General features: G+C 41.0%; 1 protein-coding gene across 1 annotated transcript; it reads left to right on the forward strand.

The window, feature by feature from the left end:
* Positions 1 to 5,334: 5,334 nt before the first annotated feature.
* mc4r (melanocortin 4 receptor) lies at positions 5,335 to 6,318 on the forward strand. The gene has a single exon (XM_070927801.1). The coding sequence runs from the start codon at positions 5,335 to 5,337 to the stop codon at positions 6,316 to 6,318; it is 984 nt and encodes a 327-aa protein (XP_070783902.1).
* Positions 6,319 to 24,480: the final 18,162 nt, after the last annotated feature.

The following is a 24,480-nucleotide window of genomic DNA, read 5'->3' on the forward strand; positions in this document are numbered from 1 at the left end:
TCGCTCTGTCTTATGTCCCCAAATACAGAAGTACTGGAATCAAATACTTGGTCATCTTTCGAAGGTACTCAAAATTCAGATTATTCCAGACCGTGTTTTGATCATTATTGGAACTTCTGAGGATTTTAGAAAACTCCAAACTACCCAGCAACAACTCCAGTCCTATGGCATACTACGGTTTCACAGACAGGGCTTAGAGTAAGCCAGGACTAGGCCTTAATGTGTATTAGTTAAACTAGAACATTTAAGTAGCTTTCTTGAACGTGGCTTTTTATGGCTAATTATGGGTAAGTTAGACTATGGAGTCCTGGAGTAAGGTAAGTAAGACTAGATGAGAACACCTGGGTTAAGCCTCATTAGGTTAAGTATGAGCACATGCTGTTGGTCTAATGGTGCTCATAACAACCCAGAATGGCACAGAAAACACCGTTATTGGTGTGAATCTGGAGACAGAACAATGGCAGAGGCCAAAAGAATTCAAAAAAACTTTAGTGAGTATGAAAAAAGCGCTACTAAAACAAATTAATTGTCAAACCATCCAGTTATCGAAAGTAGAAACCAAACTACTGCTACTGAGCAAGAGAAAAAGAGTGGATGGGCAATGCAACTTCAGGTGAGATATCCTCATTATTATCATTTCATATTTCTTATATTCATAGTTTTGTGACATTGCTTATATTGGGTGATGTCCGCCTTTACAGACTCTCTGGAAGAACCTTAAACTGGCTTTAAAAAGAGATGGCCAACAAACAGGAGTGAATGTGGAGAACACGGGTTGAATTGGATATGAAGTTGGAAGAGTCATGAGAAAGATTGTGATTACCAGCCGAGATGAGCAATACGATTTGTAAAAGACTAAATGTTTTGTCAGGATATTCATGAGCGTGAGTATTTTAATCACCCCAAACTACATTTTAAACTACATATTTTGTACAGAACGAACATTATCGAAGTAAAAATGAGCCATAATGAGTACATTCCATATTTAAATGCACCTGATCTAGCTGAAGTGCTGCATTGTGAAAGCAGCTGTGTGCAGGTCCTTGTTGGTCACTGCTCGCCTCAGCCGTGGGCACATCTGCTTGATCCTGATCTGCCGTTGGAGGATCCGGACAGCAGCGCTGCTTCAGGTAGTTGTGCAGTACAGCCGTAGCAATGATCAAAAAGTTATTTCATCGAAGTACTTCAATGGATTAGTCCTATCAACAAGTACTCGTCTGGTTGGCCTCTGTAGTGCATTTTGGTCTTCATTTGCTAAACAGAAGTTAAATCTGCCTCCTTGAAGGATTAAGTTAAGATCCAATTTAGTCCTAGAGTAGCTCTAATCATCCCTCTTGCAATTGGTGTAATCCAGAACAGGCTAAATCTACGACTAGTTAAAGATAAATCTGTGCAAGTCGCTTTGAGTTAAGACAGCTCAAACGTGCATTTTAGTCTAGGACTAGGCTTAAGCCTCGTCTGTGAAACCGGCCCAAAGTCTCTTAAACAATGGCTGACCGGATTAACATATACTTTGAATCTTGAGGTTTAAAGAATTTAAACCTCAAGCCTCATTTAAAGGGAGGGAGGGAAGGGCGGGTGTTTTTTTGTTGCGTTATATTACATCAAATTGTTATATGTGATTAACACGATGGTGCTTCACAATAAGTTTGCTTTTAGCGGTAGCATTACGCTACCTCGTACCTTTCTGTCACATTCTGATTGGCCGGTTTGTAAACAAACCTGCAGTCATGTCGTGGGATTTACGTCCGATTCTTCTGGAATTCAAACCCAATATTTGGTCACTGAAGCTCTGAATCAGCTGTTTGGATAATCTTTGGTTGGATAATCTTCATCTGAATTCTGACGGGAACAGGTCGCTGGAGGCGGAGGCTTCTGAGGACCGGAGTGACGGCTACGTGTTTTGAATTGGCTGCTGTCTATAAGGGGTTTTAGTAGGAAGGCAAATAAAGCATCACAACAACACACAACAAAGACATGCATGAGATTTCAAAGCCAGACCGAGATAGAAAATTGACGATATATGGGAGATATTTCTCAGATGTTAAGAGGCAGCAGCAAGTGTATGAAGCTATATATGGGAGTGCTTGGAGCACAGTCAGCATACTAATGGACAGCCGGGTGGGGAGTTTTTTTCCTTCATATAATCATTTCACAATTACATCATAATGAGCAGATAATTATTTACCACAAGTACTTTTGACTCACACCAGGAACGTAGCTTTTCTGGAAACAACATAATTAATGTGATATACTATACTTACACTACTTTATTCTCGGTCATTAATTAACCTCTTTGAAATAACATTTTGAAAATGACCACGTGCGTACTGTGAATAATAATTGCGGAGTCTTTTAATGTATTATTTCATGGCACTAACTGCAGGCCATTACCTTTTTTTTTTTTTAACCTATTATTACATCATAATTATGAAATACACGAGATAATTACCACACTGTGACACCCACAAACTCCTTTGTGTCTGGTCTGTATACTGAAATGCATTATTCTCCAGGGAGAAGGTTATCCATCTGCATCATCACAGACATCCATTGTTAAATAGCATCTTGCGTTGAAGCACGACAATTAGGGCTAAATATTGATTTGTCATTAGCAACAGTGTCGCTGATATTAATCAATATGACAGGAGACAGAGCTGCTGGTTTACCATCAAGGTTCTTACCGAGCTGGAGATCCATTTCATCACCAGATCCATGATCCGATCTTTAATGGCAGCGTTCTCAACATGACGTGTGTGATTTATTTAACACTGTAAGTCATGTTCATATGAAAAGTGGATCAGATGGCATGACATGGTCCCATCATTTTCCTCTAGCGCCACCATCTGATATGTGGACGCTGATGGTGGACATGGTCAACATTATACCTTCATAGCGTTAGCACTGTCAGCTAATGTTAGCATTTAGACATGATGACAACCTATGACTTATGTAAAAAGTAAAAACTTCTTATCTATTGTTCTGTTAGCACTTAACATTATCATATATATCATTATTGTCAAATACACCGCTGAGAAAAATGCACTCATGAATTAGCATACACATTTTAAAAGGTTCGTAGGATCTGCACACCTTTTAAACTGCAAACGAAACTAAATACAGCTTTTCCACTGACCTGAGAACAACTAACAAATAACTGCAGGGATGTAGACTGCATCTGAGTCATTTGAGACTTTCTTCATCTCTCAATAAAAACTGTTAGCTATCAAACTGCCAAGTGACACACAACAACAGTGGTTGTTAGTACTGGACAAATACAAGAAATAATAAACTAAACTGCTGTGCCACTTCTGGGATACTAAAAAATCCATTCCCTGGTTTCTGCAGTTTTAATGCATTTAGTTTTATCTTTCATTAATTTCCAGCCAGATTCAGCCAGAGCTGTCAACGAAGTCATGCCGCTTTTCTTTTCTTTTCTTTTTTTATCTGTCCAACTCTACATGCTTGACTTAACGCTCGTGAACGTCAGAGCAGAAAGGAAGCATTATGCGTAAAATGTCCCTTTTCCTAGAAGATGTGGAGAATCGTGAATGAATAAAACAGCAGACCTTGAAACGAGGCAGATACATTTACACTCAAGCGAGTTAATTCGATAAAAAAAACAACTTGAAACAACTCGACGTTCACAGTGAGTGATGTAATGTGTTCTTCAGGTTTGTTTTGAGTGGACTTTGATGTGTACACGCACTGGCTGTTGATCTACTGCAACCAAGTAAGTATGTCTGTAAAGAGGCAATGAGCCATATTTTTATATTAACGCTGTAATCAAACGACTGCATGTTTGTAACAGGTGTCCTCGTAGTGAATTCCCCTCATCTCTACTCGGCGTGTTAGCATCTCTCAGCTGGTTGTTTTGGTTTTACAACCCACAGCTTTACTGCTTTGGTTTAGTCTCAGTGCTCTCATAGTGTCGTTTCCAGCAGCAGCACCACCAAACAGCAACGCCAGCATCTAAACTGGTGCACATAGCGGGACATTTAGCAGCTAAAGAGCCAGATATTTTCCTCTGGAGTTGGTGGAAATCAAACCAACAGCTAAAAATTTGCCATTTGTGGAGATAAACGCGACTCCAAATGATGCTAATGTCGCTCTGTGTCGGTTGTCTGTTGCCACATCCGCTTAATAAGGACAATAACTGGTCAGTGTTGTGTTCACCAGTGGTGGAAAAGTGTTTTCATTTGATGCCACTTTAATTGAACTCCACTACAAATACCTGAAAGCCAAACTTTACTTTGCAAACTACGATATGACACGCAAAACATGTGACTGATCATCATTATAGGTTAAACTACACTCCGTACACCGTATATAAAGTCATTAAAGTTAGCTTCACCTATCACACACTAGTTTGTTGTTGCCCTCGCTCTCCAGCTTTAGTTCTGTCTGCCTGATCCACGGATTGTTTTGACCCTTGACCCGTAATAAGGCAGCTGTTTGCTAACGTGTACGATATTATATCAGAGCTGTGTTTGTCTGTTTGTTGTGACGCTATTCTGCCCCCTAGTGGCAACTTTAAGCATAAAAATACTAAATCTATATGAAATATTCCGATGTAATTACACTTAAATATAGTGTAAAATATCAAAGATATATTACTAACAATAGGAATAATACCATGTATCCACTTGTAGACCTCACCATATGGTTTTCACTATCTCATTTTATGTCACGTGTCCATTTCATGTTTTAATTTCAGCTTTAAAGATTAGTTTCTGACATCCATTCATTATTAAATTGGCTCATTCATTCATGAGTCAAGCCAAACTTTGCCCCTCCTCCCAGTTTATGAACGAGCGGATAGGACAGAAAACTACCAGGAGTGTTCATGGGAGTGTGTGTGCCTGGTATAACAGCAGAGAGAGAGGTGGGGGGGTGGGGGGAGACCACAGCAGCTTACTAAGTGATGATCTGCCTGCACTCACACAGCGAGCTGCTGCGCTCTGATCTCACGGCAACTCGCGTTCCCGCTCGCCGTTAATCAGTCTCACACATGCTCTTTCCTGCTCGTACCTTTCCGCTGTCTGCTTCACTCCTTCCGCTGATCTTCTCCACTTTCCTCTCATCCTTTTCAGGGAACTACACTCAGGAGAGCAGTGGGATTGTTTCTGGCGGAGAGTAACAACAGCAGCAGATGTTTGAAGAAAATTGCCTTTTTTTCACTCCCTCTGAAGGGTGCCGAGATTGTCCTTCAGATAATGAGGATGACTAAGAAGCGCACACCTTGAGATTTTAACTCCGACAAGCCAGATGGACAAATAACAACTGAAGAAGCAGACTTAACCCAAGAAGACAGGGAATTTAACAGAAGAAATTATGAACACCACAGAACAACATGGATTGATCCAAGGCTACCACAACAGGAGCCAGACCTCAGGCATTTCGCCACTCAACAAAGATTTATCAGGCGAGGAGAAGGACTCATCGGCGGGATGCTACGAACAGCTGCTGATTTCCACAGAGGTTTTCCTCACTCTGGGCATCATCAGCCTGCTGGAGAACATCCTGGTTGTCGCTGCTATAGTCAAAAACAAGAACCTTCACTCGCCCATGTACTTTTTCATCTGTAGCCTCGCTGTCGCTGACATGCTTGTCAGTGTGTCCAACGCCTCTGAGACTATTGTCATAGCGCTCATCAACGGGGGCAGCCTGACCATCCCCGTCACCTTGATCAAAAACATGGACAATGTGTTTGACTCTATGATCTGTAGCTCTCTGTTAGCATCTATCTGCAGCTTGCTGGCCATCGCCGTCGACCGCTACATCACCATCTTCTACGCCCTGCGATACCACAACATTGTCACCCTGCGAAGGGCAATGTTGGTCATCAGCAGCATCTGGACGTGCTGCATCGTGTCCGGCATCCTGTTTATCATCTACTCAGAGAGCACCACAGTACTCATCTGCCTCATCACCATGTTCTTCACCATGCTGGTGCTCATGGCGTCGCTGTACGTCCACATGTTCCTGCTGGCGCGTTTGCACATGAAGCGGATCGCGGCGCTGCCGGGCAACGCGCCCATCCATCAGCGAGCCAACATGAAGGGCGCCATCACCCTCACCATCCTCCTCGGGGTGTTCATGGTGTGCTGGGCGCCCTTTTTCCTCCACCTCATCCTCATGATCACCTGCCCCAGGAACCCCTACTGCACCTGCTTCATGTCCCACTTCAACATGTACCTCATCCTCATCATGTGCAACTCCGTCATTGACCCCATCATCTACGCCTTTCGCAGCCAAGAGATGAGAAAAACCTTCAAAGAGATCTTCTGCTGCTCACACGCTCTCTTGTGTGTGTGAGCAGCATTGTTAGAGTCGGCAGAGCTACGTCCCTGACAGCCAGGGTCAAAAGGAAAAATGAAACTGTGATGTAATCATTGTGGACTGATACGGCTCCGTTGTGCCCTGTGCTCTCGCAGTTGGCTGTAAATTATTAAATTATTATTAAGTAGGGCGCTCGCCTATGTTTATGTGAGTCAGGCTGCGGAAGAGGTAGGTTTGCAAACACCTTGTAAAAATAGAGTATCGCTCTGTAGACAAACGCTGCTTTGTTTTGTAGTGAACGCCGTTCTAAAGTGCAATATGAAGTAAGCGCTACCAGCATGTAATACACACTGTGGTTCATTGACCAGTCCACTCTGAGGTGTTGTCTATTTACCTACCACACCTTTCTTGTTGTTCACCGTCACAAATACCATCGTTTATCTTGGCACTTAAATGTCACAGCTGTCGCAAGGTAGAACCTAAACGCCACAGTGCATGTACTCTTTATGACACACTGGATATCGAGCAAAGAGATTAACATAGTATATGACAGACTACCTCCATGTTTGAGAGTGCGATCCACCTCATAACAGAAAGAGTATTTTGCACACTGCAAGCAAAGATACATGTATGTCCCTTTTGTTTTGCATTACAATGAATGTAAAGAGATAAAATGATGAGGTGAGATGTTGGTTTCCCTCTTGTATTCTGTGCCAATCATGAAGGATTCGTACAAGGTCCTGTAAGTACAGGGAACATGCTGCTCAGCTAAAAATGTGCTTGTACCTTTTTACTAAGGTGGCATTTTTCTAAGGTAGAGAAATCTGTCACGGGGGAAATAGCTCATTTCACACTACCTACTTTGCAGAAAAAAGGTGTTGCGTGTAATTTTCCGAGCGCTGAGATCAAACTACATTCTAATGGGAATCACAAAACAAGAGCACCAACACAAAATACCACATTTCCGCTCGCCCGCGCTGATCCGCTGTCAAAGCCACAGGCCACTCTCTGATGCTCAGGCACAATGTTTACTGACTGGGATCTGAAATGCAGGTTGAGTTAAAAGGCTACACATTTACAGTAATGAGGGTAGATAATTATATGCAGTCAGTGCATAATATACGGGGAAAAGAAAATTATTATATTAAAAATGGCTAGCAAAATGTCAGTCAGTGTATTTCTCAGGCATTCATTTGCGCCTACAGACAACTGGGGAAACAGTTCAGGGTGGCCTAGAACCTTTATTCTAGCGTGTATTCCCAGTGTTTTTACACCCTGATCAGGGATGCAGTTTTTGTAGACCCTCGCCTCAGATTACCCCTTTGAAACAGAGCAGCAGGAAAGAGATTTTTATCCCAGTGATGAACAGAAAGTCTCTTTGAGTGAAGTCACTTTTGAATCGCTAAAACTGACCTGGTGACACTGCTGTCAGTCCACTCTGGCTCATGATGTCCGGCCATTTCCAGTCAAAGCTCTTGTGAATTTGTGGTTTGTGTAGATATTTGCGTAAATTTGCACATGTGGGTTGCTCTCACTCTCAGCATGCACATGTGACCACACAGAGATCTATTTTTCATCATGTTTCTGTAACAGGACAGATTTTACTGAATGTATTCTTACGTTTGTGTTGTGTGAATTGTTGCTTTCTATTCTTGCCTTAAATATGTTGCACTGTGATGTAAAGAGCAACCGTATCCTCTGTGACAGTGTTTCAGAAACCGATGTAATCAGTCTTTATATGTAAGTAAATGCTATTTTCAATATTGCCTTATTTATTCATGCCTTTTTAAACTTGAAGTGCGTTTCTAAGCTCATGAAATACACAAGCAAACCGATGTAGACGGACGTTTTCTGTTTAAAGCTTCGCCTTGAATTTGATCCATGTGTGCCGATATGAAGGTGTTTGCTTGACCACTGCATCCTCTGTGAATCACTGCTGCAAAGTAACTTCAATAAATCATACTGCCACCTCAGCAGCTGCTCTGTTTGTCAGCTTTCCTCTGGAGCAGACTTTAACCTTTACACAATAACTAGGTTGTTGACTTTTTACTCTAACAGAAAAAAAAACCACACACAATTCCTCAAATTCAGACATGAAAGCAACCTCACGCTCAAAAACAACTGGATTTATATAAAAACTAAATATACAAAGGAATGCATTTTAATATCACTGAGATAAAATGCATTCATACAAGCACAACTGCAATGCTCAACAGGCTTTCACATAAACTTGACCCATATATAAGAAGTGGAGCTACGAGGTGAGAAACTGATGTTTGCGTGCAAGAAAAATACCCACAGGGTTTTTCGATTACGGTGAATAATTTAAACAGAAGTAAACAAATCATTTATAACTGTGGAAAATAACTTCAGTCGCACTCAATATTGCTTCGGTTACTAATTAATTCCCAATTTCATTATATTTTAGTTTGTAAAGGATTCCTGGATATCAAACTAAACACTGAATCTGCAAAATATCAGGGATGTTTTCTGTTTTCATGAGGTACTCTTATGAAGGAACATCCTTTGTCATTAAATTGAGCAGTTATTTAGAGTCACTGATCAATTGAAGAAATAATTTTAAGGTTTTCAGAAAACTGAGCTATTGCCCATATGTCTTATATTCGTTTAAGCAGGCAAAAGCCTTCATTTTATTCAGGAAAGTAAGCAATACGCTCGTAAGATATGGATGAAGAAGCAGTGACTCAGAATTGGCTCCTGTTTCCATTCATCTCAGATTGACAGCTTCAATTCGGCTCCGGTCGCATCAGATCATCTTTCTTTCCCCTTTACTTCATTTTATTTTTATTTTTCTTCAAAGTAGATTGAACTTCAGCACAGTGGAACAAAATGTCACCGGCACAGCGGGTGCACTTCATGCTGCCCTGGTGAGGTGCTGCACACACAATGTCACAAAGAATTCGCTTCACATTTCAGCAGACAGTCTCGAGTGCAAAGAAACGCTTCCAGTTGCAGGTTACAGGTGTGTGTCCCACTGGGAGTCAAAATGTATTGATTGATGGATGAAAGCACTGAACACTGAGACGACATGATGTGAACGACAAATGGCTGCGAGTACAAGTTGTGTTTGGTAGGTGCCACTCTGAACCTTTCACTCACCACAATCAGGGGGCAAAAACACCTGTGCTCGGCTCCCTGTTTCAGCCTGCCTGCCCCCTCCGCTTTGCCCGGTTCTGGGGAGGGAGGCGGCGGTGGCTAACTAGCCGTGGTACCGGCACCACAAGGAAGATGACCAGCCCGCGAGGAAGTTCCTCCGTTCCCGCGACGTACCGCACACTTCTGCCATCTGCTAGGCCAGTGTCGCCCAGGCTTTAGCTGCCGTCGCTGGCTAGCTCTAGCAACATCATGACTTGCTAGCATTTGCTTGCTGTTCTAGTTGCGTAAAAACTTCATATTTTGGCCTGATGGTGGCGCCAACTGTCACCAGTCCAACGCTTTAGCAAAGAATTAAGGAGCCAAAATATCAGTGATATACATAACTCAAGTAACTTTAAGATTACAGAAATGTACAACGACTAGACAGCCCAAACATGACAACTAATTCCAACAACATGCACTGATATTTCTTGACCAAGTACATATCGAGTGACTGAGGACAAACAATGGAGGACAACTAGACTATCGTCACTAATCGCGAATTCTTCCGTGTTTCTCAAACAGGTATCCATTTAAAACAGTTCGTCTTGCTAATTTACGATGCAAGAAGTTAAGAAAACCTCATTAAAAACCTTGTTGACGCTGATGATTTTATGCCAATTGTCAACACCAACTGACCCTGACTGGAATGGACTGGCTTCTACATTCACCTGAGGTTGTTTCCTGTTGTCAGTGAATCCATAAAGTCTCTTAAACTAAACTCCATCCTTTTCTTCGGGTTTCCAAAATCCTCTTTCCGGTGCGTGATGGTGGTGCAATGCTTCGTCTCTCTCTGCCCCTCAGACTGCGGTGTATCATCTTCAAACCAGACTCCAGGTTTCAGCTGAACAATAATAAGCTTGAGCAAAGCTGCGGTATCAGCGACTCCCGGAGAGCCTCGCCTGACTGCCTCCCATGTATCATGTATACACTCATTACTCCACACAGCCAACACATCAGCAGATACTCCCTGAAGTGATCAATGCAATTGTTCTTTTTTAGCAGAGAATCATTCTTTACACTTAATTCAAAAGTGGAAAAGGTGCTGGATCTTTTTTCTCATGCGCTACCACAATTTCTCCTTCTGTGTGGCCTTTTAGCGCTGCTTTACCTCAGACTCCCACTGCCTCGATCCGTCCTTATCGCGCCGGCCTCCCGGGGACTCAGCTACATGCATCAAATTAGACCGTGTTGACTCTACTCTCGCTTTCCCCAGCTGCAGCAAATAATGCAGGAATTTACTTTCAAGTCAGGTCCTCTCTGTTAAATTCAATTAAAACACGCAATTGGATTGTTAAATGCGTGAATAGCTCTAAAGTAGAAGTAATAGTAACTCTGTGACAGAAATAAATACGTGCACTTAATTCTTAATCCTATGAGGGAGGGTTAGTGATGTAATATTTCTTCTTCTTCTTCTTATTATTATTATTATTATCATCAGACCTTCAGTCGGAGCCATTTGAAGACTATGCAAAGCTCAGAAAACTGTGTAGCTGAAAAATATCATCATGTGGCATTTACTCAAGTACAAATTCAATGTACTTGTACTTTGCTTGAGTATTTCCATTTTTTCTAACTTTATACTTCTACTCCACCACATTTCAGAGACAAATATACTTTTCACTCCACTACATTTGTCTGACAGCTTTAGTTAAAAAGGCATCGTCACAGAGCTGAAAACAGGGCTGTTTTTCTGAGCTCATGAAGAGTTTTTAGAGATACGTGACTCTCACAGGGCGGCGACGCTGCAAAGACATGGCGGTCTTATAGAATACAATGCATCGCTGTAGATTAATCTACCCAACAGTATATAAAGTAGTTCAAAGCAGCTCAACCTGAAACATCTACAGCAGTAAAAACAGAAGCAATCCAGAAACATCAGATAGAATAGAAACACTCACACAGGGACCATTTTACTGCAACATGAGTACTTTTACTTTTAATGCTTTCAGTACATGTTGCTGTTAATACTTACATACTTTTACCTGTAAGGTTTTGCATGCAGTACTAGTAGTGAAGTATTTTCACAGTGTGGTATAAGTAGTATCGGAATACTTTTTACTAACTTTAACTAAAATGTGTCTCTGATCTGCTAACCCCACATGAGCCTGAGTGCAGCCTGAGATCCTAGTAGGGGTCTTTCCTGACCTGTTTTTTGATCGAACTTTCATAACTGCATTTTGTGTAACTGTATTTGTTTATGAGTGTGTGTGTTGTGTGTGTGTGTGTGTGTGAGAGACAGAGAGTGGGACGGTAATGGGTACCATAGTCGCCATAACAACGCATGCCTGTGTGAGATGTCCTCCAAGCAAACATGCGAGGAGTCTCAGAGTTCTTGTTTTTCTGCTTTCTTTATTAGCACTCCTACAACCTCACACCCCTGCATGAGACAAATAAGGCCAAAAGACTGGACTCTAGCAGACCTGGAGACATTTAAACTGTAGAAGTCTCAAGATACTGTTGACACCATCTCCTACACAGGGGCAAGCAAAACCTTTAGAAATGTAACGGCACCTAAAAAATGAGATTCATGCTTTTATTACATCCCGGTTAGATTACTGTAACTCGCTGTATTCCTGTCTGAGTCAATACAACCTGTCCAAGCTTCAACTGGTCCAGGATGCCCAACAAAAGAATGCACCCACATTTGGTTACCTGTACCTATTTTTTTGAATAGATTTAAAATTTTAACGATTACTTGTAAGGCTCTGATAGAGCCTGAGTGCAGCCTGAGATCCTCCGGTAGGGGTCTGGTAGATGCTCCTAAGTCTAGACTACAAACGAGTCAGGACCCCTCGACTCGTTTAAATCTCTCTCTAAAAGCGCATTAGTTTAGAAATGCATTCTCCTGTTCTTGTTTGGTTTCTATGCTTTTATTCAAATAGGAAGAAACGATTAATTTGTTCCTCTTTCAGCACCGTCAGGCCCAAATATCTCACAGCAACATGTTGACATTTAATGTTTGGATAAGCATTACATTTTCTGTGCACCTTTTATAAGCCGAACAAGGAGAAGCGTATTGATTTAGACCTTGTAGCCCTTCCTCTGGCCCCGCCATCAAACCAGCTTCTCTATTTTCCAATGAATGTAACTTCAAGAACACACGTGCATTCTCCCAAGGAGATTTCAGTAAGCCACATGACTCTGAACATAATGCTACCATTATGTTGTCTACTGTCGTATATCACAGGTAGCTATTCTATTATCACCCCTGTCTGTTGTTGACCGGCAAAGCATCAGCTTCAGGTTGAATTGTCGGATCATTGTTCCCATTGTTCACCTTCTAAGATAGACAATAGTTTGAATGAGTGTAATGACTTTAATGTTCGTCCAGAAAATTAACAGTTAAACCTGTGAAGCTCACTGCATTAGCTCACCTAGCTTACCTTAAATTTAAGTTTGCTTGTATTGCTTTTTGTTTTTGTGTAAGCACCTTGGGTTGCATTATTGCTTATTCCATTTGATGGAATGGTGCAGCCATAAAAACATGGTTTTGGGTTTTGAATATTTCACCCAGTTCAATGAGCTTCGAGGAAGAGCTGGAACACACTGATACAGAATATGTGATACCGTCAGACAGAGTGAAATAAGGTCATTTTGACTTTTTTAAAGCCGCTTGAGGGGATACGAAAAGAAGAACATGTATGTTTGAGGCTCCGCAGAGAGCATGTCAGTAGAAATGTCTCTAAAATGTCAGTGTTTGTGGATAACATCTGGTCAAGCCAAAGTCAAGTAAAACTAGAAAACAACTGTATAAACTTCTGCGGATATATTGCAACCCAGTATCTATAGGAACTACATTGGTTGCATAATATCTACTTCGCTTGTCTGCTGGATCTCTAAATAGCTTGCATACTACTCAGAGAGGTGTTAACAAGGGTCATACATTACTTATTGCCTTTTGAAATATACTATTCTACTCATTCGTTTTCAGCTCAGTAAGTCACAGGACGTCACGGGGAACATACATCTCTTGACTCGGACTGTCAAAACCTCATGCAGGTGTTGATGAGTGGTCGCACAGTTTGAGGCTGATTGTTTTCTCAGTGGTAAATGTCAGAACAGGATGTTATTGAAGAAGCTTCACATACTCGGCCACACTGACGGGAAGTAAATGAAGGTTAATAAAGGTACATGTTGCACATGAACGTAGATCAGTGGCTGAATTCACAATGGCTCATTTTTACTACTTTGCAGCACAGACTCTACAACTGTCTGTCCACTGCTGTTCACTGGAAGAGAGAGCGAAATCAGTGTTGTTTATCAGAGAGTTTGAAGTGTCTGTCCCAGTTTATTCCTGTAACGTCTCATGAGATTCGTGGGCATGGACTGCCACTCCAGCTGTAAATGGTGGTTAAGGCTAATATCCACTGTCTCTGCTGCTGCCTTTGCCCCTGCTTTCAGACGTCCATTTTTTTTTATCACAATTCGAACTCTGAGTCAATATTCTTACATCCTTTGCGAACGGAACAAGTTACAAAGTTGACCACATATGTACTTTATCTTCTAGCGCAAGTTTAGTTAGCTCCTGCCTTTATTGCAACCACCGGGTTTCAAGAGATCTTGCACTCCTGTTAGTTAGGCCACTGTTTTGCATGCTAGCTTACTGCAGTGAGTGTGAATAAGAAGGAAAAATTGTATGAACGCAGTCCATTCACCATCTGGAAAAGAATCTAACTGATCAAAACAAAATGAAGCAACAAAACGCAGCAAGACTCCATGGAGACGGCTGGTCATTTGTAAAAGAATTGTACAATTAGTCGTATTTTTAAACTTAATGCTTCCCCAATTACGTTTTGTATCAACACAATGAGGAATCCTTATTAATAAATGTCCATAAAGAACCCCATGTGCCCCCCTCTCTCTGGTTTCAAAGTCTGACCCCGACCTCCCCCTTATGTCTCATGCGGGACATAAATTAAGCACGTCTTGCTACAGGAGTGTTGCCATGGTAGCCATTATGTTTCCCCGGTAAGTGTAATTGGCAAAGCAACTAAGTGGTACATATAAACATCATTTCTAGGAGAGAGGGTTGATGGAGTGCAAGTATCATCGGGTAACACGCTGCATTGGCCAGTTAAACATCCTGGTACTTCCTGGTTCATATGGAGTACAGTGTAGTAAAGAGCCCTGAGCTAGGTTATCAAAAGCCTTCTAAACTAAGATAGAGGAGACGTGAATGGGTTTTGATTTTGGATTTGAAGCATTCTGGGGAACTAACTTCTCTGATCACAACATGAAGCTTGGGACTGTCACAGAAAGCATGCCATGAAAATGTTCTTTGGCACACAGTGCAAGGGAAGCAGCACTTTGTGACTGAAGAGAAGAAGGCGGCACAAAGATAAAGGATGAAAGGTCTCTCATCCAAGAGGTTTGAGGGTTTGGAGGCCTATAAAACCAGATAAGAAAGAGGGTAATCGTGGACTATCTTTCTGAGATTGTGGTGGACATTTTCATCCTGTTTGGCAAAGCTGTTTCATCTGACACATCTGTGTCACTTAAGTTAATGAAAGAGTAGAAACTGATATTAATATTAAGACCGAAGTGCTCGTTTAGAGAAAATATAACACCTTGCGACTGCTGCTTCAATTCTCTCAACGCGTAGAGACTGCAAGGTTTAGTCAATATCTACTCTAACATCATCAGCCACTTCTCAAAACAGAGTAAACAAGTAAAGGGATTTTATTCTCAGTGGTGCACATGATTGTGCTCAACTGAGCCTCCAAATGGCTGCATGGCTGCACTACTCAGAATGCAGAGCAGTCCTCTGTCACGGAGGTCATCGGGCTCACGAACCCTCCTCTTCCTCCTGACAGGAGCTGACATGGTCATCTCCCTCACCCTGTGCATACTGACCACCTCCCCTGTCTCTATGTGCAGAGCTTGTTAATCTCTTATTCATTCAGTGTTCATGCACTACTGCCCAAACTGTTAATTACCCACCAGGTATGAACCATCCTGTTTAGATCAATTAGTAAATACTTCAGGAATATGCAAAAGAAAAAAATACAACCCGCCACAGAATGAAGGACTTTTTAGACTCCTGAAACACAAACAATTATCATCACAAATGCATTTAAACTTTGTGATACACGACTGAAGATTCAAGTCTCTAATTTTATTTTACATTGATGAAACAGATTCAGCTGCAAAAAACATACATTTTCATGCTATTCATGTATGACATATGCACATGAGCCTCTCGTATGGTAGGATATGGTTTGCATAACAACATTTGCACAAGCTACTTTGCATACATCAGCCACGGTTATTGTGTAGCATTATGAGTCACATTCATTCATTTGATATCTACAGTACATATATATATATATATATAATGTATATAATGTAAAATTAATGACTGTATTATCAAGCGTGGTTAAGTCTGTTTCTTTAAAGCAAAGAAAGGCCGGGTTGTTTTATTATTACAATGGTTTTAAAGGCCTTAGGGGATAAACCTATGCAGTATTTCACAAAAAAACAAAAAACAAATGTTAGAAAATATTTAGAAAAATGATGCAATCTATGCAGCAGATTATGTTTAATTTTCTAATTTTGTTGCCTAAAACTGACAACTTTTGGCTGTGAGTAAACTGGGTCGAGGTATTGGCTCTTCAGCAGAGGCCCGAGGATGGAAGGACACCCGAGCATTTCTCAGCAAGTTTCCATGACAACACACAATGTAGATGAGAGAGGCAAACAGCAGCTTGATTAACAACTAGTCAAACACGCTCAGGACAACACCAAACACCATTTTGTCTCTTCAGTCGCGCGTTCGGAGAGTCCGCGACGTGTCACCGTGAGATGTAATAAGTTGGAAGAAGTAAACAAACTTCTTTATGTTGTTGCAACAGAAAGACATTAACGTCGCACACAGCGCCTCATTAGCCGACTCGGCCTCCTGCTGTAGTATACACAGCAACAGTGCTTAAATGAGAATCAAGAAGCTGTCAATGCAGTAAACCAGAAGGCTGCGTGCGCATTCATCATCTGTAGAATCATCATCAAGAATGATTCCTTTCAGGACACAAACAACACGTTTTTTAACACAAAAAATCTGTATAGACCGTCTATGGAGATTTTAGAGCTGCTATTTAAGTTTTGTGACTGAGCTAAACCGCAAATTGCACCATTTTACCTCCCGTCACTGCTTATTTAAGCCTATTTTCACTTGCAATAACTGCACCATGAGTCCCTACAATCACTAGAAAGTGTTGGTATTGATTAGCCATCCAATCCAATATGCTGGATTGGTAAAGGCGCAGACACTAACTAACCAAGCAGATCGGCCATTACGTGACTGATCCAAATCAAAACTAATTTCTACTGTCAGTTATATCCACTGTTTTGTTAATTTAGTGCCACAGCAAGGAAAAAGTTGGACTGGTGTATCCTTACAGATGCCATGTCTGTAATTTGATAATTTAATACTAAAATCTGATAAAACACGCGTTTGAATCCAACTCTTGCAAACTTACGCATAAACCTTTAAAAACTTTAATGCATGTTTGGTGCAAGTTTGAACTTAACCTTCAACAACTGTGTGCAGGGCTTCCATTTCAGCATGTTGAGTATAGCAGTAAAACATTTTCATAAACATTAGAGGCAAGAGGATAATTAAAAGACCCTCTATAATACAAGGCCTCCGATGGTGAGTCCCAGACTATGAGGAATCTCTTTTCAATACGTGACGAGCCTGAGCTAACGGATAATGTCTGAGGCTCAGTATTAACGGAGCAAAGCTGAAGCATTATGAAGCCTCAGGATCTGACTGCATAATGGATGGAGAGAAGAATTCAGGTGGGACCATTACCACATTTACTATTAATCTATTCCCTCCTGTGTTGGGCAAAGTGAAGTGTTTTCCCCTACAAAGGAACAACCTGGCCTACTGAGTATAATTAGCACGCAAGAAGCTATGCAGGAGACTAAATGGTTGAAAGGCTACAGGCGATGCTAATAAGCCAAACAGGGACTTTTAGCGATATCATGTCACACATACCTGGACTATTGTTGGATTCAAATCTCAAGATGTAATGGAAGAGGTTATCAATAAAACAAACATAGCTCCATCTACCTCTCAGGACATGGACTGTGTCTCACACGCAATGTTTTCTCAACAGCTACTGGATGGACTGACAAGGACGTTTGACATTCATCGTCCCCAGAGAATGAATCCTATGGACCTCCATGATCCCCTGGACTTTCCTCTAGCGCCTTTTTGACTTTTTAAAGACCTTTATTCTGACACCACCCTCTGGCACAATACGTGTATTTCCCCACGACTACTAAAGACATAAAAAAACTAATTTTGGACCTCAACTTGAGGTCTGCCCTGTCAGCCTATGTGTTACTGTATAGTTGACCCTCTTCTTTCCCTGTTTTATAGCCTTTAGTCATACTAATGCAAAGAGATCTACATTATTAGACTTTTCTGGCTCTGTAAGAAATTGCCAAACTGCTAATGTGTTAAGCAGGAACACCAGAAGTCTCTCCTTTGTAATTTCAGATCTTTTCTAAGCTAAAGAGGCGACAAAATTATCTGCCATTAAGCTCTTACATTTTTCATTCATCACTACTTTCCCACTGACAAACTAATAATACAGGTGTAGTTTTTTTTTTTTTTTGGACAAAAATAACAAAAACAGCTTCAACTTCCTACTACATTTATTTTTTCTCGCTCAGGAGCTTTGATGCCTCACCGGACAGAGTGGATCCTCTGTGCAGACCATTTCCCAAAGAGCTCTCCACACATCCTGCCCCGAAAACCAAAGACTTTGCCAGCAGTGGTGGAGGCTTTTACTCTTTAAGCCACTTCACAACTGACAGGAGCTGATACCGGCCTTTGATTTGAAGATTTGAGTGAATGATTTTCTTCTCGTGAAATATAAGAATATTATTAGTTCTCTGACATTTGAAAAAGTGTTCATCAAAAGGTAATTTAGGAAAAGTACACATAATACTACGTGACATTAAAGTTTAAAGTATACCTAACTATACAGCACTTGTTTACCTGTTGCTTTGGCTCTGCTTCAAAATGACATTTCCATCATGTTTAATGAAATGAAATCTGAAAGTATTACATCTGGTATTAGTGTCCCTTTTGAAATACAAAAATATTCCTCCCTTGAGGGGCATCTCAGGCTCCTTCATGGTTATTGATCTCCACACGCTGAACAGAGTTGTCATTGAACGTACCGGCTTTATCGACCCCCTCCCATACTGCGTTTGGAGAGGAGTTCGTGCTCTGTCTGACAGTGTTTGAGATGAGTCAACTTGGCTGTTAGAAACAAGTACTCTAAAAAAATTGGTGGAAAAATTGATGGAAAAATTGAATCATGATTTCAGAACGAAATTGTTGCTTCTCTGTAATTCTGTAGTTTTCTGGGTGCAGACCTTTGGACCACACAGACAAATTGTATGTCTGCTTGGGGATTTAACTGCTGTGTGACGTGTGGAAGAAATCAAATGTAATCACACATATGTGGCCATGAATGGGCCTCGTATATATAGTTATGTGGTTTTGGACTGGCAGAGAGGTACTGTAAGGGGTTCTGTTCTACTGTGTATCTATAAATACTCCCATTTCTCACCAAACTTAATAAACTAAAGCAGCGCTTCAACAATTTGGATCTACAAAACACATTCAATGGATAAAATGATGAGACTTAATTCCATCATGGTCCAAAGTTGCTAAAAGACAGACACAAAACGTGTAACACAAAATCAAACGGCAAAATCTTTAAATAAATCAGTACAAAATTCACATGAAATAGAAATGTCACCTTACTTCATGAGATCTGGCCTGACCACTAGAAGTCCCTCTTGGTTCTAACAATTTGGTATTTAATGTAAAGCTTGACTAGATTTTATTACTCACTACACTACACATGAATGCACAATGGCATTTGTGTTGTAATAGTTTCAAATGGCACTCTGGGAATTTTAGTGAGGTTTCAGGTGTACCATAAACGTTGTACTTTTACTAGTCTTAATAATAATAATAATAATAATGAATGCTTGACTGCAGCAGCTGAAATGTTCTTTATATGGGGGGTATAGTGATGCGCGTGGGCTCTCCCATTGTCCACTGATAATTAGTCACAGTGCCATCTCTTTTACAAGAAGTAGAAGAAAGAAAGCACGCACAGATCCTCCTTTAAAAAGCACTTCAGCGACTGTGTTCTTCTTTGGAGCTGGAGTCTCTCTGTGGTCGGACATTGCCTTTCTGACTGACTTTCTTCTGAGCTACATTATCTATTCAACAGCAGCGTCAAATCTTCCACTAGACTTACAAACCTTATCCAGAAGCCAAACCTTTTTGTCAAAATCAAAAGATGTCGTTTTAGCATTTCTTTAATTTCATTTAATCTATTTTTCTAATTATTTTCATTACTTAATGTTAATTACTTAATTAAATTTGGTACCTATATATTCATATTCCTCACAGTATGAATTGCAATAAATGTGGGGCTCATCAGGCTTCTCATCTCTCAAAATATTTATATATATTAATACTAAATTACCAGCAAAAGCAATGACATTCCTCACTGCTAATTAGCAAATGTTAGCAAGCTAAAGCTAAGATGGCCACCATGTTAGCATTGTCACTGTGAGCATGTTAGCTTGCTGGCATTAGCATCTAGCTCAAAGCACCACTGTGCCTAAGTACAGCCTCTATTAGCTGCTAGCGTGCAGCGTTGGGCAAGTTCCTTGAAAAATGTAATCATTATTTGGTTATTTGGATCTCCCCTAAACATCATCAACGATCATTACTGAGACTAGTAACTGTTCACATTGTTCATTACTATAATGCGTTAATAAGTAATGCGTAGCGCCCAACGCTGCTAGAATGGCTGTAAACTCTGAGCTCTTTGCATTGCATGGAATTGTACAAAAACGCCCTCACAAAAGGAATCAGTCATGAATTGATTGATTATGCCGATAGTGCAGCTACCTCGCTTATTCATTAGAACCCCTGCTGATCTAGTTACGGCCACAGAGTGCAAACCACTCATCACAGTCCAGCAGGAACTTGTCTTTCTTAAAATCAGTGCGCTGATTTTCCCGTCTTGCTGTGATTGATTAAGACAATTTGAATTGATGCTTTTGACATTTTGAAATGGAAGAAAGGTACACAGGAGGGATTATACATCCTGCTCTGCCTGTGAAACTTACCTGAGGTGTACACGTATTGCGTGTTTAAAAGGTCTTCTATTTTTACATTAAATGAGTTACGTAATACCATAAGTTCATCCACACAAGGTGACTCACTGACCTGTCCTCCTTCACACCACTCTGTTTCTTTGAATCCCTGCTGCTCATCAATAGTAAAGGTCAACGCAGCAGGAAAACAAAGCAACTGAAGAATTTCCTCCACTTTGTGGAGTGACTTGACTTCACTACCGTTACTATGCTGTGAAAATACGATGTGTGACTGTAAAGGCTTACTGGGCTTCTCTGCCTTAAGGACACCATTTTTTCTTTTCTGTCCCTACTCTTGTTTTGTTTGGGTATAACAATAACCAGCCCTAAGTAAGTAAATACTAAATCAACAGCTATATACTTTATAGAAATTAGAAAGTGAAGGTGATGGATAAACTCTTTGATTTCTTTCTGGTCTTTCTCTTTTCATTTTTCTAATAAAGGCGGAAATGTCAATGAAAAACTCTTCAAAGCTGGTGGAATAAGCAGGCTGCATGATGGTAAACGTAGCGCAGCCTTTTAGTAGCTCTAATGAGCCCTCTATGTTTGCCTACGGTGGTAAAACTAACCCCTTCTTGACAAATTGCCTTACTTATGCATTTCAAAGTGTAGTGAATTTTGTTTTTCTGTAATATTGGGTTGCCCAGACCTTTCTGCCCCCCTTCTGATCCATTATCTGGAGACTCAGTGCTAATTACACTAATTTCATTTCAAGTGTTTGTGTGAACGCCAAATTGAGGGCACGCTAACTGATTGCAGGCCACACATGTAGTGTTTAATGTCATGTGGACAATTAACCAAAAATGGTTGAATTCAAACTAATTTAGTGTTCCTGTCCGCTGTGTTACTGAGGGCAGAAGTTTTTATACCTTTGAAGTACTACTTGGACCTGCAGCCGTATTGCATTTAAATAACACCGCTGATTAACATAGTCACATAACAAGTCATGGTGTTGTCACGGTGCTAATACTCTCAGTGTGTACTGCTGGAGGAGGAGGGTCAGGTCCTTTACCTGTAACTGAGAAGTTTGGAAATAGTAGTTTGACAAAACTAACCTAAAGTCCACTTACTAGCTTTTTCTACAGCTTTCAACCACATCTTATAGCCTCCATCAGTGGATGGAGTTTGTCATGTTATAACTACCTAAAGTTCCATACTTTGATCATGTGATCCGCTGATGAAGACTATGAGATGCAATCGAAAGCCCTGGAAAAAAGTAAGCTTTGTCTGAAATATCTCCACGTCTACTGAATGGATTACCTTTAATTTTGTTGCAGACATTCGGCTTTAGACTCTTAATTCCTATACTGTTAATCATCTTGCGACCCTTTGCCTGAGGGTCCTGATTCCCAGGTTGTGGTTGCTCAAATCCCCTTCCTCTCCACCCTCCGCATGATGGAGCGCTGATCATGACTCACGACTGGTGCGCACACTATTGGCAGCATGAAGGGACTTAATGTTTCAAAGCTCAAAATCACAAGAAGTCAGGATGATGACAGAAAATTCATGCTTCAAACTGCAATACAGCTTCTTGAATAATCTGCCAGGTGTGCGTTTAATTTTCAGCCCTTTTTGTCAGATTCTTTCCTCAATTTGCATTTTATGTGGGCCCCCGTTAACACAGCCGCCATTAACCCTTCTGACCTGATCCAGTTGATTGGTTGAAAAACTGAAGTGAATGGACCAATAAAAATGGATAAAAGACAGGTGGATACATAACAGATTCAAATCAGCATTCACCCAAAAGTGTTAGTATTAGAGTTCTGAATGTCTTTCAAAAGCTTGCACAGAAAGGAGGGATTTATCAAGTCAGGGTCAGAAATTAACCGGAGCCCTGGGCAAATATGTCCTGGCTCAGGAATTGAAAGTGAACTCAGAAACAAAGGGGCAGCAGTCTTTGTGCTACGGCGCTGCTGTCATGGTCACTTACTCACTGGAGGACAGTCGCTGCTTGCCCAACCGCTTGCTTGCATGCAAAATGCCTTGTTCAAAGTTCATGCCGACACCTTGTCTTTTCTTGTTAAGATTTTTTTGTCTTTTGCGTTTTATGCAAATCCGGTTCAGATGGAGTTCAGAAAAAAAAACAAAAAACAAAACCACATCCGAACAGCAGCTGCAGGTGAGGACGTACCAAGCTGTGATTATTGTGACCATGATGATGAAGCCTCAACTGAAGCAAGCTGTTCCTGTGCCTGAACCTAACCAAACCTTAACCACAGCGTTGTCAGATGATAAAACAGATTTCACAGTGGTTTGGAAGAGTTTGGGAGGACTGAACTGTTCAAGCATAAACATGATTACTGTCAATGTCAGTGATCTGTAGGAGCATGTTAACTCTTTGTTTGTAATTCTTTGTCTATAGGTGAGAAGAGTGGATTGTTCTTGATTGTTTTTTTGGGATATGCCACCTAAACTGTAGAAAATGCTTGATGCACCCAGCAAGTACTGATGAAAATTGCCCTCTGGGAAAAATTAGTAAACTGAAGTGAACTGAAATTAACTGAAAAAGCTGAGTCCCTCTTAAACCATTACATAAACCAAATATTAAAATGACCTCACACAGGTGGAACAGGGGCACTTTACAATATAATGCAAGCCCCAGCTAATGTATATGACTGCGGTACATTATATTATTAAGAGGTCCACGCCTGAAAACTGAGGTTAATACATTTCCCCTCAGTATGCATTCAACTGCTGAGGCTATTTCAATATCTGTTTGTGTTCTTCTGCTGCTCGGTGCCACCGGTCTGATTGCCCGGGGGCTGCGGTTTCATTTGTTGTTTTGTGATTGGCCCCCCCCCCGTCAAAACAAAGTACAAGCAAGCACAGAAAATGAAAGAGTTTGATAGTTTAAACTCTCTCTTCTCTTTGCTGTTTTGCATCTGCGATCTGTTTTGGCCTCCAGCTTGAGGCTGAGTTTATTCTACCCTCTCGGTTATACAGTATGTGAGTAATCTGAGAGTGGCTGTTATTCATTAAGCAGGTAATTCAGTGACCTTGAAATGTCCATATGACCATTTTCTCTTCAACGTGAGTTTGTTCTTGTTGTATGGTCGTGTTCGTCATTTCCCTTCTATCAAAGGTTTTACCATCTGAAAGACACAAGAACACGTGACCCTTTTTGTTTGTTGTTTTACAGCCATTATAACACTAAGAAGTTAGTATGTCCTCACATAAAAGTGTGAAAAGCTAGTGTCGTCTTAGTGATAAGTCATTCGTCCACCCGTCTGTTTCTGTGCCCATTTATTCCTCTTCAGGGTCCCAGGATGAAAGATCTGCTCCCAGCATGCAATAGGCAAAATACAGACGAGACATGTCGTCAGTCAAACACATAACGATGAAAACATTCACTTTATTCACCTGACATTTAGACAGTGGGAGGAATCAGACATTGTTGGGTATGAGTTAACTATTGTTTGAGCAGTTCCTCTCTCGGTTTTTAGAATCAGCGAGGCAAACTTTGATTTGTTTGCTTGCTCGAGTCAGGACTGGGGATCACTGATGAGTGTTTTTTCAGGCCTGTAACTCGGCTCAGCTCTGCTCCAGCAGCCGGTCACAGACCTTTAGGTAAACCTTATTGCTTCCAGCTCCAGTAACCTCGCTGCTCGGCCCGGAGGAAATCCCTCCTTAATATGTCCAGACACGTGTTCATTTGTGAGAACATGTGCAGGAGGCCTGACTGCTCATCAAGAGGGTGACTGCGATGGCAGCTAATTGAACACGGTTCCAAAATAGATGTTATATAACAGATATCGTTAGCATTATTGCTTGTTGATCTCTTTTCCTCTGCTGAGGATTTCTAATGTTCTGATTGCATGCAGGAAGTTCTTCAGACTG

Source organism: Enoplosus armatus, chromosome 21 (assembly GCF_043641665.1).
Source record: "Enoplosus armatus isolate fEnoArm2 chromosome 21, fEnoArm2.hap1, whole genome shotgun sequence".
Lineage (NCBI taxonomy): Eukaryota > Metazoa > Chordata > Actinopteri > Centrarchiformes > Enoplosidae > Enoplosus > Enoplosus armatus.